The sequence below is a fragment of the Haliotis cracherodii genome, unplaced genomic scaffold, assembly GCF_022045235.1.
Source record: "Haliotis cracherodii isolate W230 unplaced genomic scaffold, xgHalCrac1.p SCAF_5, whole genome shotgun sequence".
Taxonomy (NCBI): domain Eukaryota; kingdom Metazoa; phylum Mollusca; class Gastropoda; order Lepetellida; family Haliotidae; genus Haliotis; species Haliotis cracherodii.
The window spans coordinates 62,541,770-62,555,087 of NW_027266308.1; the positions used below are offsets into that span (position 1 = coordinate 62,541,770).

The 13,318-nt window shown below is 40.5% G+C and overlaps 1 protein-coding gene across 1 annotated transcript; it reads left to right on the forward strand.

Annotated features, from left to right (window-relative positions):
• The first annotated feature begins 1,390 nt into the window (after positions 1-1,390).
• Positions 1,391-12,366, forward strand: LOC139443986 (protein-cysteine N-palmitoyltransferase HHAT-like). The gene is made up of 11 exons (XM_071224886.1): positions 1,391-1,467; positions 2,195-2,374; positions 3,197-3,261; positions 3,371-3,481; positions 3,886-4,080; positions 4,526-4,786; positions 5,933-6,255; positions 6,802-6,837; positions 7,430-7,631; positions 9,389-9,533; positions 11,986-12,366. Exons 2-11 carry the CDS (start codon positions 2,209-2,211, stop codon positions 12,093-12,095), a joined length of 1,614 nt encoding a protein of 537 aa, XP_071080987.1. The 5' UTR covers positions 1,391-1,467; positions 2,195-2,208; the 3' UTR covers positions 12,096-12,366.
• The last annotated feature ends 952 nt before the right edge of the window (positions 12,367-13,318 follow it).

A 13,318-nucleotide genomic window follows, 5' to 3' on the forward strand; every position in this document is an offset into this window, starting at 1 on the left:
AATGCCCTGTTCTGCAACTGAGGGAACAATGCCCTTTCACCAGACAGAAAACAATGACCTGTTCACCAAAATGAGGAAACAATGCCCTGTTCAAACTGAGGAAACACTTCCTTGTTCACTGAACTGAGAAAACAATGCCTTTTCACCAACTGAGGAAACAATGCCCTGTTCAAACTGAGGAAACAATGCCCTGATCACCAAGCAGAGGAAACAATGCCCTGTTCTGCAACTGAGGGAACAATGCCCTTTCACCAGACAGAAAACAATGACCTGTTCACCAAACTGAGGAAACAATGCCCTTTCCTCCAAACTGAGGAAACAATGCCCTGTTCAAACTGAGGAAACAATGCCCTGTTCACTGAACAGAGAAAACAATGCCCTGTTCACAAAACTTAGGAAACAATGCTCTGTTCACCAAACAGAGGAAACAAAACCCTGTCCACCAAAGAGCTGAGAAAAACGTGTCTATGTCTGTATCAATGACTTCGTTCAGAGACCGTATACCATATATACAGGTATATGGCCTCTGCTTTGTTTAACAAATTATGAAGAAATTAGTTCCTGCATAAGGGTGGGAATTAGGGCCGGGACGGGTAACTCGGGTACTCGGGTCGGGTGGGTCCTGAGTAGGACCCGGGTACCCACAGGACTACCCGGACCAGTGGTTTAATGACAAAAATTATCTAAAACTCTATGGTTACGCTATAAGTCACTAAGGTTCCCATTTCTTTCTGACAAGACACCCATTCCTTCTTACTTTTATATGTCTGAATAAAGATAAAACTTCATGCAGTAAACTTCAGTGTACACATGGTGTATGCATGACCAGATTGGTTTACACGTGTATCTAAATACATTTTGCCAGGGCTACGGTCAAACTTTTCCAAATCGGAAAGTCTGTACCTATCTCTAGATATCTACAGTGGGTACCCGGGTAGGGTCGGGTAATAGGGAGGTGGGTACCCGGGTAGTAAATGTGGAATCGTCCCAGCCCTAGTGGGGATGCACTCAATATGAAATCACTTTATTTAACAAATTAAGAAAACAAAAACTGTTTTCATGAAAATGAGAAGGCGGTCCCCTTTTCGCCAAAAGGGAAGCAATGATTTGATTTTCTCAAAGTCAAGAACTCGTGTAATTTTTAATGTGGTCATCAAACCAATATCAGTTCGAGTTACTTCCCTTTATTTAATGTTTATGTTTTCGTTCATGCACATGTCTTGGTAATGTGAACATGATGTCGCGAGATGAGGTCGTTATCACTGACAGGCGGCGACATTGAGGAAGTAAATTGTGTATGTGACACGACCCCAACAGCAGCGTATCATGTGACCTCGTCAAATTGTTCCGGGTCGGGAATATTCTTACATACCGATATTTGGCGGCTGTCTGATGTGCCACGCCCACCAGTTCTTGGAAATGTCACCCCAGAAGTTGATATCAAATGACTGAGGACACGTTACACATGTAAGCTGTTTTACAAATATCGGTCCATAAATATACTCTCTGGTGATAAAATGGTTGCATTTGAATTATTGTTTATCCAATCGATTTGAAAGCAAATTCTAGTGCAGCATGCACGAGCTGCCCTAACCGTACCTTTGAGATGCTCCCTATTCAAAACTGACTTGTCGCATTTGAAATGCATTGAAGATTTGCATCTATTAGAAAAAACACTATAGGACGGCCCGTAGCTTTGCGTAGCGACAAGTCAGTGTCAAAATCGTTTAATATGGAGCACCACAGAGATCCCGTTAGACTAACATTTAGTCTCTGAAATCTTATATTACACAATATCCTTCTTCACTCTAAAAATAAAAAAAATAATTCCCTATAGAGCTAGCTTGAGCTGGCTAGACTTGCTTTTGTATGCATTTCTAGATTATTTTTTTCCATAAAATAAATATATTCCTCGGTCATGGTGCAGGACTAAGATCCTGTTACCGCAACTAAGTATGCAGTGGCTATCAACTATGCATACATAGTTATTGGCAAATTTGGAGGTATATCAAATATTTGAATGGTTTCTGAGTATCAGTGTCTTTTCACTGGTGACAATAAATAAATGCACACCTGGAAAATTTGAATACTTATGATAACCAGACGATGATAATTTATTGTATTTTTGTATCACATGAGTGTTAGTTTTGAGATGGTTTAATTATTGATACTTTGTGTACTGATGGTTTTGCAGGCTGGGAGATAGAAATGAAAGGGTTGAAGCCTGTTGCCTCCTGTCTCCGACCTGTCCCAACGTCACCCAGTCATCAGAGGTGTCATGGCCGCCTACCTCTCCCCGAGTCCATCTTCTACTGGGTGGCCGGTGTAGGCAGCATCATCTACACCTTCTACATCGTGCACCTGGAGTCCCAGAGTGAGTACACACCAATCATAGTACAGTATCATATTCAAATTTCTTCGTCCAATATTCATTCAATGTGGTTACAGTATTCCAGCTGTGTGACGTCAGTCAATAAAAATAAATAAATGAGTTAAGCCGAGACAATCCAGTGATTGACGTCGTGAGTATCAATCTCTGCTATTGGGATACGATTAAATGCATCAACCAAGTCAGTGAGTCTGACCAACCAATCCCGTTTGTCACCTATTACAACATGCATGTGGGATTAAGTGCACACAATGTATTCAGAGGGGGGAATTAAATGCACACAATGTATTCAGAGCAGGGATTAAGTGCACACAATGTATTCGGAGCGGGGATTAAATGCACACAATGTATTCGGAGCGGGGATTAAGTGCACACAATGTATTCGGAGCGGGATTAAGTGCACACAATGTATTCGGAGCGGGGATTAAGTGCACACAATGTATTCGGGGCGGGAATTAAGTGCACACAATGTATTCAGAGTGGGGATTAAGTGCATACAATGTATTCGGAGCGGGGATTAAGTGCACACAATGTATTCGGAGTGGAGATTAAGTGCATACAATGTATTCGGAGCGGGGATTAAGTGCACACAATGTATTCGGAGCGGGGATTAAATGCACACAATGTATTCGGAGCAGGGATTAAGTGCACACAATGTATTCGGAGCGGGGATTAAGTGCACACAATGTATTCAGAGTGGGGATTAAGTGCACACAATGCGTTTAGATATATGGGATTTTACAACAAGATATTCAATAACGAATCAAAGGGACTCCATCATCTCTACTGTTTGTCTATATGTTTCAGAATTCTTCATTAATCTCAACAAGGAGGACTTTGTGGAGGGATGGAAGTTTCTTCCTTATAAGAAGGTTAATTTCTTAATCATTATTCGCTGGTATAAATGTAATTCTTTGTTCAAGCAAATTATTTATGAATTCCTAATATTTAACAAATAGTCACTGATATGTTTTGTTACAGGATATTTCAAACTTTGAATGGAATTTTTGGTCAAGCTACTTCTGGGAGATTCTGCCGTGGGGAATTGGTCATGTGGTCATAGCTCGGACAGTGGACACCTACTTCTGCAACGTAGGTAACTCATGTAGAATAGTTAGTTAAACTAACTTTTTACATATATTTACTTTTTACCAATATATTACATTCCTGGAATGTGTTCATGAAGAAGATCCCCGGCCGGGATCAAAAGCTGAAACATGATATATATGCATATTCATGAATCCGAAATCCAAAGTGAGGCTTTACAAGCTGTCCTGTTTGTTTGTCCTTGTCTGTTATTTGTTTTTATTTCCAGCTTCGTAAGCCAGTGTTTCTGACGTACTCCCTAGTGAGAGTGTCGTATCTCCTGGTCTACATGACATTGTTACGTTGTTTTTATTTCCAGCTTCGTAAGCCAGTGTTTCTGAAGTACTCCCTCGTGAGCGTGTCGTATCTCCCAGTCTACATGACATTGTTACTTTGTTGTATATTTCCAGCTTCGTAAACCAGTGTTTCTGACGTACTCCCTCGTGAGTGTGTCGTATCTCCTGGGATACCGGACGGTGCTGTTCTTCATCTCACATGGCTGTATCTGCTACCTGGCCTCCTCGGTGGGCAGCTTCCCCCTGGTGTGGGTCGTCAGTCTCCTGCTGCTGTCCACTCTCAACTATAGCAGCTTCACCCCGTGGATGGTCAGTATCGTCCTGAGCTGTTTCATTCAACTTGGAATTTGTTTAGCTTTATACTAAATTTTGAACTGATTTTGTACTAGTTGGATTTTTAGTGGCGTGATGCCCATACCATCTGTCCATCTTTCTGTGCTTCTTGTGAATTTCATTTTTGACATCTATTTTAACAAAGGACCTGTGATGCTTAACATGGCTGTCATGCCATATTGAAATTGTTATTTTGCACAATCCTATATTTAATTATCATTTTGATGTTGCAGGGGTGATTCAGTTGTCTAAGGCGCCATAATTTGCTGTGCAGAGTTGCGTCCCTTGGGCATGCCAGCAACTTATGATCATGGGTACAAATAAACCCTAATGAAGTTTTAGGTTTGTCAGCACAATACCCCTACTAGTGGTTTAAACTCACTCTCACAAAATAAGAATTTTCTCTGCTCATACATTTCAGAAAAGTTTATGTGCGATTCCAACGGATCCGACCGACAGTGGGTACTACTTCTTCATCTTTGTTTTGGCCCTCGTCATTCTGCGATACACAAGCTTTTGTCTGGAACGCAGCAAATTTGTGCAAGCAAGGGCAAGTAACTCTCATCGACAGAATCCAAAGGAAGATAGCTGCTTCTCTATTCTTGATCTGCTACTCTACATTTTCTATCTGCCAATCTTCTTCACAGGACCGCTTCTCACGTACGACCAATTCAAACTACAGGTAAGAGAAGAGGATTTGGAGTGGGTGAGTGAGTTTAGTTTAACGCTGCTTTTAACAGTATTGCAGTTATTTCACGGTGTGTCAGCTTAGTGTCGGAGGAAAGCCCGAAATGATGCAGGTCTCAGACGTTTACCACTTCGGTGAAACCCATGAGCACGGGTATGGTGCTGACAAACCTAGAAACATAACCGGGGCGAACCAGGATTCGAACCCACAATCATAGGTTTCTGGCGTGCCCAAGGGATGTAACTCTGCACAGCAACCACTGGGCCACCCATGCGCTGGGAGAGAGAGAGGATTTGGAGGTCAGATAACAAGACAAATCATTGATTAAAGTGTAAAGTCAGCATGCTAATTTTAAGATATGTATCTATAAAAGTACCCAAAATATGCCGGTCTTTGTTTCATACAGCACAGGTATCTGTTTAAAATGGATCCATACGATTAATCTAAGATCCTATCTTGGAATATCTAAAGATGTCTCAGAGCAAGGAGAACCAGCCTGTTTTAATATCATATCATATCCTTCTCAATATGATACCTGCAATGATCCGTTACATGCTTCGGAAGTTGCTAGTACACCTAAACAATTTCATCGCTCATTCATGGAAGGATGAGGGTCAATTTAACCTAAGTAAGAGTCATGATGACAAATTAAAAAACGTTAGTAAAAAACATTTCATGTGTGGATAGAATATTCCTATATGAAAATATGCAAACATTCCTTTGGGCATTGAAAACAGTCAGTGCATCTCAAATATTTACGCTTTGATTTTGAAGGTAAACTTTGTGTGTTTTCAGTTTTCACGATTGATTCAATACCTATGAGTTTAATTCGAAACCAACCTGATCAATGAATAAATATTTCCTTTCGTGGTAATGCGGCCATCAGCAAGAACATTGTCTGATATATATTTGATACCTGTGGCAGACACATCAGAATGCAAGATTCTAAAATATTTTGGTAGAGTTCAGGATAAAGACTCCTGATTGTTGGTTCTTGTTCAGAAAAGACCTCAAAATAAATGTCAAATGTGATTACTACCATATTTCTTTCAATCTGAACAGTTTTGTTCCTTGTTATTTTATTGAAAATTTGGGGTAGGCTCATATTTAGAATAAATAGTGAAAACTCCTCCCTTTCAGATCTCCTCTCCCACCTCGAGCTGGAACACAGACAGGGTACTCCAGACCTTGGGTAGCTTCCTACGGGTTTTCTTCTGGGCAGCATTCATTGACCTGTCTCACCACTTCCTGTACCATGATGCCTTGCTGCGGTCGCCGGCGGTGATGGAGCAGGTGTCGTTGTGGTGTCTGCTCGGCGTTGGCTACATTGAAGGGCAGCTGTTCATGGTTAACTACCTCGTTCTGTACGGCCTGCCAGCACAAGTTGCTAAACTTGACGACATCGATGCACCCAAGGAGCCGAAGTGTATATCACACATATACCACTACTCCGACATGTGGAAGTAAGTATCTCATTCCAAACTCAGAAAACATATGTCCTCATAGGTGCTAGATTGGATTCGCATTTTTTTTTATAGATATACTACTCAACTTTTGATAGAGATAATCAGATATGTCATTCCATTTAAACATACATGTGACATATTTTGAGGATCATTTTTGTTTTATGGAAAGATAAAGATATCCCTATCAAAAGTGGAGTCGTATAATATTTTTCTCCTACTGGTACTGGTGGCCCAGTGATTTAAGGGACTGAAATTCATTATGGAGAGTTACTTACCTTAGGGGTGCCAGGATCTGCTGATCTGTCGGCCTCGTCTTTGTGGATTTGAACCTGTGACAGTTGTGACCTTGTTCTCACATTAAGCTGACATGCCGATATTACTGAAATAATGTCCAAAGCAGCTATAAATCCAATTCACTCACTCATGCACATCCTCCAATTGACAACCCAAAATTTGAGAAAGGTTTGTGTATCACTGCTGTTCAGGTTTATGTCGGACCATTTTCTTCATACATTTTCTTCAGTGAACTATCTTTCATTCCAGGTACTTTGACAGAGGTTTATACACATTCCTAAGAAAGTAAGTATTTCACCATTACTCTATAGAAGCTACGAATTATATCATATCCAAAGAATATGTTTTCCTGTCATTTAATTGCATCATGAATATTTTTCAGTCTCATTAGAATGAGATCTTAGTGCTTGCAACCGCTACACAAAGGACAGTTCATTACAGGTCATGTCAGAACAACCTTTTGTGAACTTTGACCGACCAATGAAATGATTAACAAGAAGTTGACATCAGCCAATCAGCAACTTGGATGAAAGGTCGTTCTGATGTGACCCATAATGGAATGTCCTTTAATCTTTACTGGTAACTAAGATCTGATTTTAATGAGGTTGTATTTTTTAACAGTTATTGTGGTTCCCCCCCCCCCCCCCCCCCCCCAGTGCAAATGTTTGTCATCAGAGTTGCCTAAAATGAGGATTGGATGTTTACAATGTCTGACCTGGTCGACTGAATGTCATCACAACTCACTGCTGTGATGTGATATCGTGTTCACTCAGATTTCCTTCTGCATTTTCTCAAGGAATAATTCTTCCACATACATATGAATTGAAAGTCCGAGTTTTGAAGTTCGGGAAGTGTAACCTGTAACTGATATCTGCAGCTACATCTACATCCCCCTGGGTGGGTCCCAAGCCGGGATGCTGATGCGGCTGCTGGCGTCCATGATGTGCTTCCTCTACATCTACGTGTGGCACGGCCAGGAGAAGTACCTCCTTCTGTGGACAATGAGCAACTTCTGTGGCTGCTCCCTGGAGCTCATCTGCGGACACATCGAGAAAACTGCCATGTACACCCGCATAAAGGTATCATATCTTATCATGACAAGAACTGACTACAATATTTTTTGTGTTTATGGAAGTATAAATGCAAAAACCAATGTGCATACTGTATACAAAGTGTGCACACCTTTTTTTATGTTTAAAACTCCATTAATTCAAAAGAATTTTGAAGTCAAATCTTATGAATGAATGTGACCCATAACATCTGCACAAACTGCTTTTGTAGAAATTAACAAAAAAAAGGTTGACAACAATACAAAATCAGTGACAACATTCAGCGTAGTTATGCAACACAACCCCCGCCCATTCTATAATTAAGAAATCAAGAAACAGTTGTCCCTTAGTGAGCATGGCCTAATGTTTTTTCGGTTAATGGAATCAAGCGAAAAAAATGTGCTAGATTAGGGACCGGTCATTTCTTATAGGGGGTAGGGTGTCGGAGGGAATATGGAGGGTCACCAAACAATATGACAGTCTCAAGGGGAGGGTCATAAAATATTATACACATATTTGGTAGGGTCATGAAAAATGGTCATTTTATAATATGATATAGAGTGCTTTTGCATTTTGTATTTTCGGGGAAGGTCATGAAAAAAATGTGCAAGGATATGGGGAGGGTCCTCCAAAAATATGACAAGCATTAGGGGAGGGTCATGATTTAAGTACATAGTTGCATCAAAAACCTCTGCCGTATGTCTTTTGGAAACAGTTCTTCTTGTTTCTGTGATTCTGCTGGTATGTTTTTGTGTTCAGAGCTCTTATGACATAGTAAATGAGTTGGGTTTAACGCCGCTATTAACAGTATTCCAGTAATATCGTGGCGTGTCAGCTTGATGTGGGAGGAAAGCCCGAAGTGCTGCATGTCTCAGACATTTACCACTTCGGTGAAACCCACGAGCACGGGTATGGTGCTGACAAACCTAGAAACATAATTGGGGCGAACTGGGATTTTGCATAGTAAGACACTGTAAGACCATCTTCCTGAGGCAAGAGAGTTAACTGACTTTTAAAGTCCAGTTTCCACCCTTGCCGAAACTAGGCTGGAATTCCTGAGCTTGATCGTAGAGCCACCAATGACTATTACGTGTTATGTCCCTTCTATGCCTCTCCTTTTGACCAATCAGAGTCCACCTCTCGTATCACTTGCATTTGCTTAAAACAAAATGGCGGCGCACAGTCAAGACGATCTGATCGATAATCAAGATCTATATTGTGAAAAAACGGGCTTACATCACGAAGTGCATCAAATCACATGAGCACCTTGATTAAAAACATGAAAAGATTCGGAAAATATCTGTTGACAACAAGCTGGCGATGCACATGCTTTGCAAATCCTGCAATCGACCAAAATCTGCATTACAGTTTCCGAACGGGATTTCGATTTCATTGCACAATTTTGATTGGACTATGCATAGACTCGTTAGTCCAGCCAAAATGTAACTCTATAATACCAGCCTAGTTTGGCAAGGGTGGAAACTGGACTTTTATAGTCAGTTAACTCTCTTGCCTCTGGAAGATGCAGTAAGACATAGTGAGATAGTGAGACATAGTAAGACATAGTGAAAAGCTTCAGATGCTTGTTTCCATCAACAATGGCGCCCGCACTTGTCCAAGAGGTAATATTCTGATTCTCATGTTCTGATTGAAAGCCAGATCATTGTGTCTTTCAATTCAAAGGTGCCAAATTAATAGAAGTCTATTGAAATACTGAAGGATGTTTGTAGGGAGCAGAACTGTGTACCTTCACCCTGTGTCATGTTGACGATCCCTCCTACCCCCAGGATGCCTACCTGTCCCCGGCAATGGTGAGGAGGATCCACTGCGCCCTCTACACGCCCCTCTTCCTCATGTCGGTGTTTGCCGTCTTTTACTTCTTCAGCGGCCTAGCAGTGGGGGACATCTTTGTCAAGAGACTTGTGACACATGGTGAGTAGATTAAAGCAGGCAGTATGTACAATATTACCCCATGGTGAATGGATTAAACCGGGCAATACGTACAATTTTACCACATGGTGAGTAGATTAAACTAGGCAGTATGTACAATATTACCACATGGTGAGTACCGGTAGATTAAACCTGGTAATACTTCCAAAATTACCACATGGTGAGTAGATTAAAGCAGGATGTATGTACAATATTACCCTATGGTGAATGGATTAAACCGGGCAGTACATACAATATTACCACATGGTGAGTAGATCAAAGCAGGCAGTATGTACAATATTACCCCATGGTGAGTAGATTAAACCTGGTAATACTTGCTATATTATCACATGGTGAGTAGATTAAAGCAAGATGTATGTACAATATTACCCCATGGTGAGTAGATTAAACCGGGCAATATGTACAATATTACCACATGGTGAGTAGATTAAAGCAGGCAGTATATACAATATTACCCAATGGTGAGTAGATTAAACCTGGTAATACTTGCTATATTACCACATGATGAGTAGAATAAAGCAAGATGTATGTACAATATTACCCCATGGTGAGTAGATTAGAACTGGGCAATACGTACAATATTACCACATGGTGAGTAGATTAAAGGAGGGAGTATGTACAAAATACCACATGCTGAGTAGATTAAACCTGGCAATATGTGCAATATTACCACATGGTGAGTAGATTAAAGCAGGCAATGCGTACAATATTACCCGATGGTGAGTAGATTAAACTAGGTAATAAGTACATTATTACCACATGGTGAATAGATCAAAGCAGGCAGTATGTACAATATTACCACATGGTGAGTAGATTAAAGCAGGCAATGCGTACAATATTACCAGATGGTGAGTAGATTAAACTAGGTAATAAGTACATTATTACCACATGGTGAATAGATTAAAGCAGGCAGTATGTACAATATTACCACATGGTGAGTAGATTAAAGGAGGGAGTATGTACAAAATACCACATGGTGAGTAGATTAAAGCAGTATTACAATATTACCACATGGTGAGTAGATTAAAGCAGGCAAAACGTACAATATTACTCCATGGTGAGTAGATTAAACCTGGCAATACGTGCAATATCAAGACACGGTGAGTAGATTAAACTGGGCAATACTTACAATATTACCACATGGTGAGTAGATTAAACCTGGCAATTCGTGCAATATTACCCGATGGTGAGTAGATTAAATCGGGCAATACGTACAATATTACCACATGGTGAATAGATTAAAGCAGGCAGTATGTACAATATTACCACATGGTGAGTAGATCAAAGCAGGCAGTATGTACAATATTACCACATGGTGAGTAGATTAAAGCAGTATGTACAATATTACCCCATGGTGATAGGATTAAAACTGGCAATACATGCAATATTTCAACATGGTGAGTTAATTAAAGCATGCAATACATACAACATTATTACATGGTGAGTAGAATAAACCGGGCAGTATATACAATATTACCACATGGTGAGTAGATTAAAGCAGGCAGTATGTATGATATTACCACATAGTGAGTAGATTAAAGCAGGCAGTATGTACAATATTACCACATGGTGAGTAGATTAAAGCAGGCAGTATATACAATATTACCACATGGTGAGTAGATTAAAGCAGGCAGTATGTATGATATTACCACATAGTGAGTAGATTAAAGCAGGCAGTATGTACAATAGTACCACATGGTGACTAGATTAAAGCAGGCAGTATGTATGATATTACCACATAGTGAGTAGATTAAAGCAGGCAGTATATACAATAGTACCACATGGTGAGTAGATTAAAGCAGTATGTACAATATTACCACATGGTGACTAGATTAAAGCAGTATGTACAATATTACCACATGGTGACTAGATTAAAGCAGGCAATATGTACAATAGTACCACATGGTGAGCAGATTAAAGCAGGCAGTATGTACAATATTACCACATGGTGAGCAGATTAAAGCAGGCAGTATGTACAATATTACCACATGGTGAGTAGATTAAAGAAGGCAGTATGTACAATATTACCACATGGTGAGTAGATTAAAGAAGGCAGTATGTACAATATTACCACATGGTGAGTAGATTAAAGAAGGCAGTATGTACAATATTACCACATGGTGAGTAGATTAAAGAAGGCAGTATGTACAATATTACCTCATGGTGAGTAGATTAAAGAAGGCAGTATGTACAATATTACCTCATGTTGAGTAGATTAAAGCAGGCAATACAAACAATATTACCTCATGGTGAGTAGATTAAAGCAGGCAATACATACAATATTACCACATGGTGAGTAGATTAAAGAAGGCAGTATGTACAATATTACCTCATGGTGAGTAGATTAAAGCAGGCAATACATACAATATTACCTCATGGTAATGCTGTAAAACCTGTCTCACTGTACATATGATAACCGGTTCTCCATCTGCAGCCTCCATGGAGACGCGGCTGATTATGTACGGGGTGATCTATGTGAACATCCAGAACGCCATGGAGATAGAGAGATGGGACGCACTCAAGGCCAAGCAGCACACCTCATGAGTCTGCCAGCGCCAAAAGCCAGATGCGGACCGCAGACACGCTGGGAGGAGAGAAAAGGACAGGAACATAATGTAGGCTTATGCAGGGAGAAAGGGGACTTGGGGAGTGGGGAAGATGCTTTGATTAAGAAAATGACAGCAACTAATGAATGGAAGAAAAACCCATCTCCAGAATGCTGTTGAATTGTAGTATTTATTGAGAGGTGCTTCTCAGTGAATAGCTTAACTTTGAGGCCTTACTGAGCTTTATGAGATATGCAACATTAAACCATTTCCTGACCATCCACAGTAGTGGATCCCGGGGTGGGGTGGGCCGGGGGGGGTGGAGCAGGGTGCATGTTGACTGCACCCTTGGTCAAGTCACACTGTGACTTTGTCACTTACGTGCACTCTCCCTGTAACAAGATTCTGGATCCGCATCTAAACCACAGAACAGCATCATGGTTCTCGAGTTTCTAGTTGAACCGTGACAGCATGATTAAGTGTTTCACCATGTTACAAAATGTTGAGTCTTTGAAGTTCCTATTGTTGCTACAGAGCTAAAATTACCACCAGTGCGGGATCCCTTGACTAAATAATGTTTTAAAGGGCTAGTGGCTGGATGACTGGACATCCAAGAACACATTCTAGGCTGATATCCTCCACAGACTCTGTACAGTAGTTTGTAATTAACAACACTATGTATGCTGCAAGTCATGACAATAATGACTGTTACCAAATTAATACAAGTGCCAAAACCTAGCCTACAATACATCGTGAATTAATGCAAGGAAACACAGTCTCATTAATTCCTGTGCTTGTGGGTTTCACCAAAGTGGTAAGTATCCGAGACCTGCATCACTTTCCTCTCACAGTAATCTGACAGGCCCCGATATAACTGGAATACTGTCAAAAGCGGCATTAAATCAAACTCACTCTCGCTCCATCACTGGTTTCACCCGGATCAGTGAAACCCTCCTATATTGTCGTTCTTTTACGGCATCCATTGTTGTCATATTTGACATTGTTTCTGCTGCCATTATGAGGACATAGCTGTCTTTGTGTACTGTGTGTCAATTTTTTTGCCAAAACTTTATTTTGAAGGGTATATTATGCAATCAAAATATTTATGCCAACAGCATTATGACCTGATTTCTTGCCAACGTTGTTCTCCAAGCATGATCTGAGGGTTATGTAGCGGTACATGTACTGCTCTCTCATGCCATGCCAGATTAAGTATAGTAA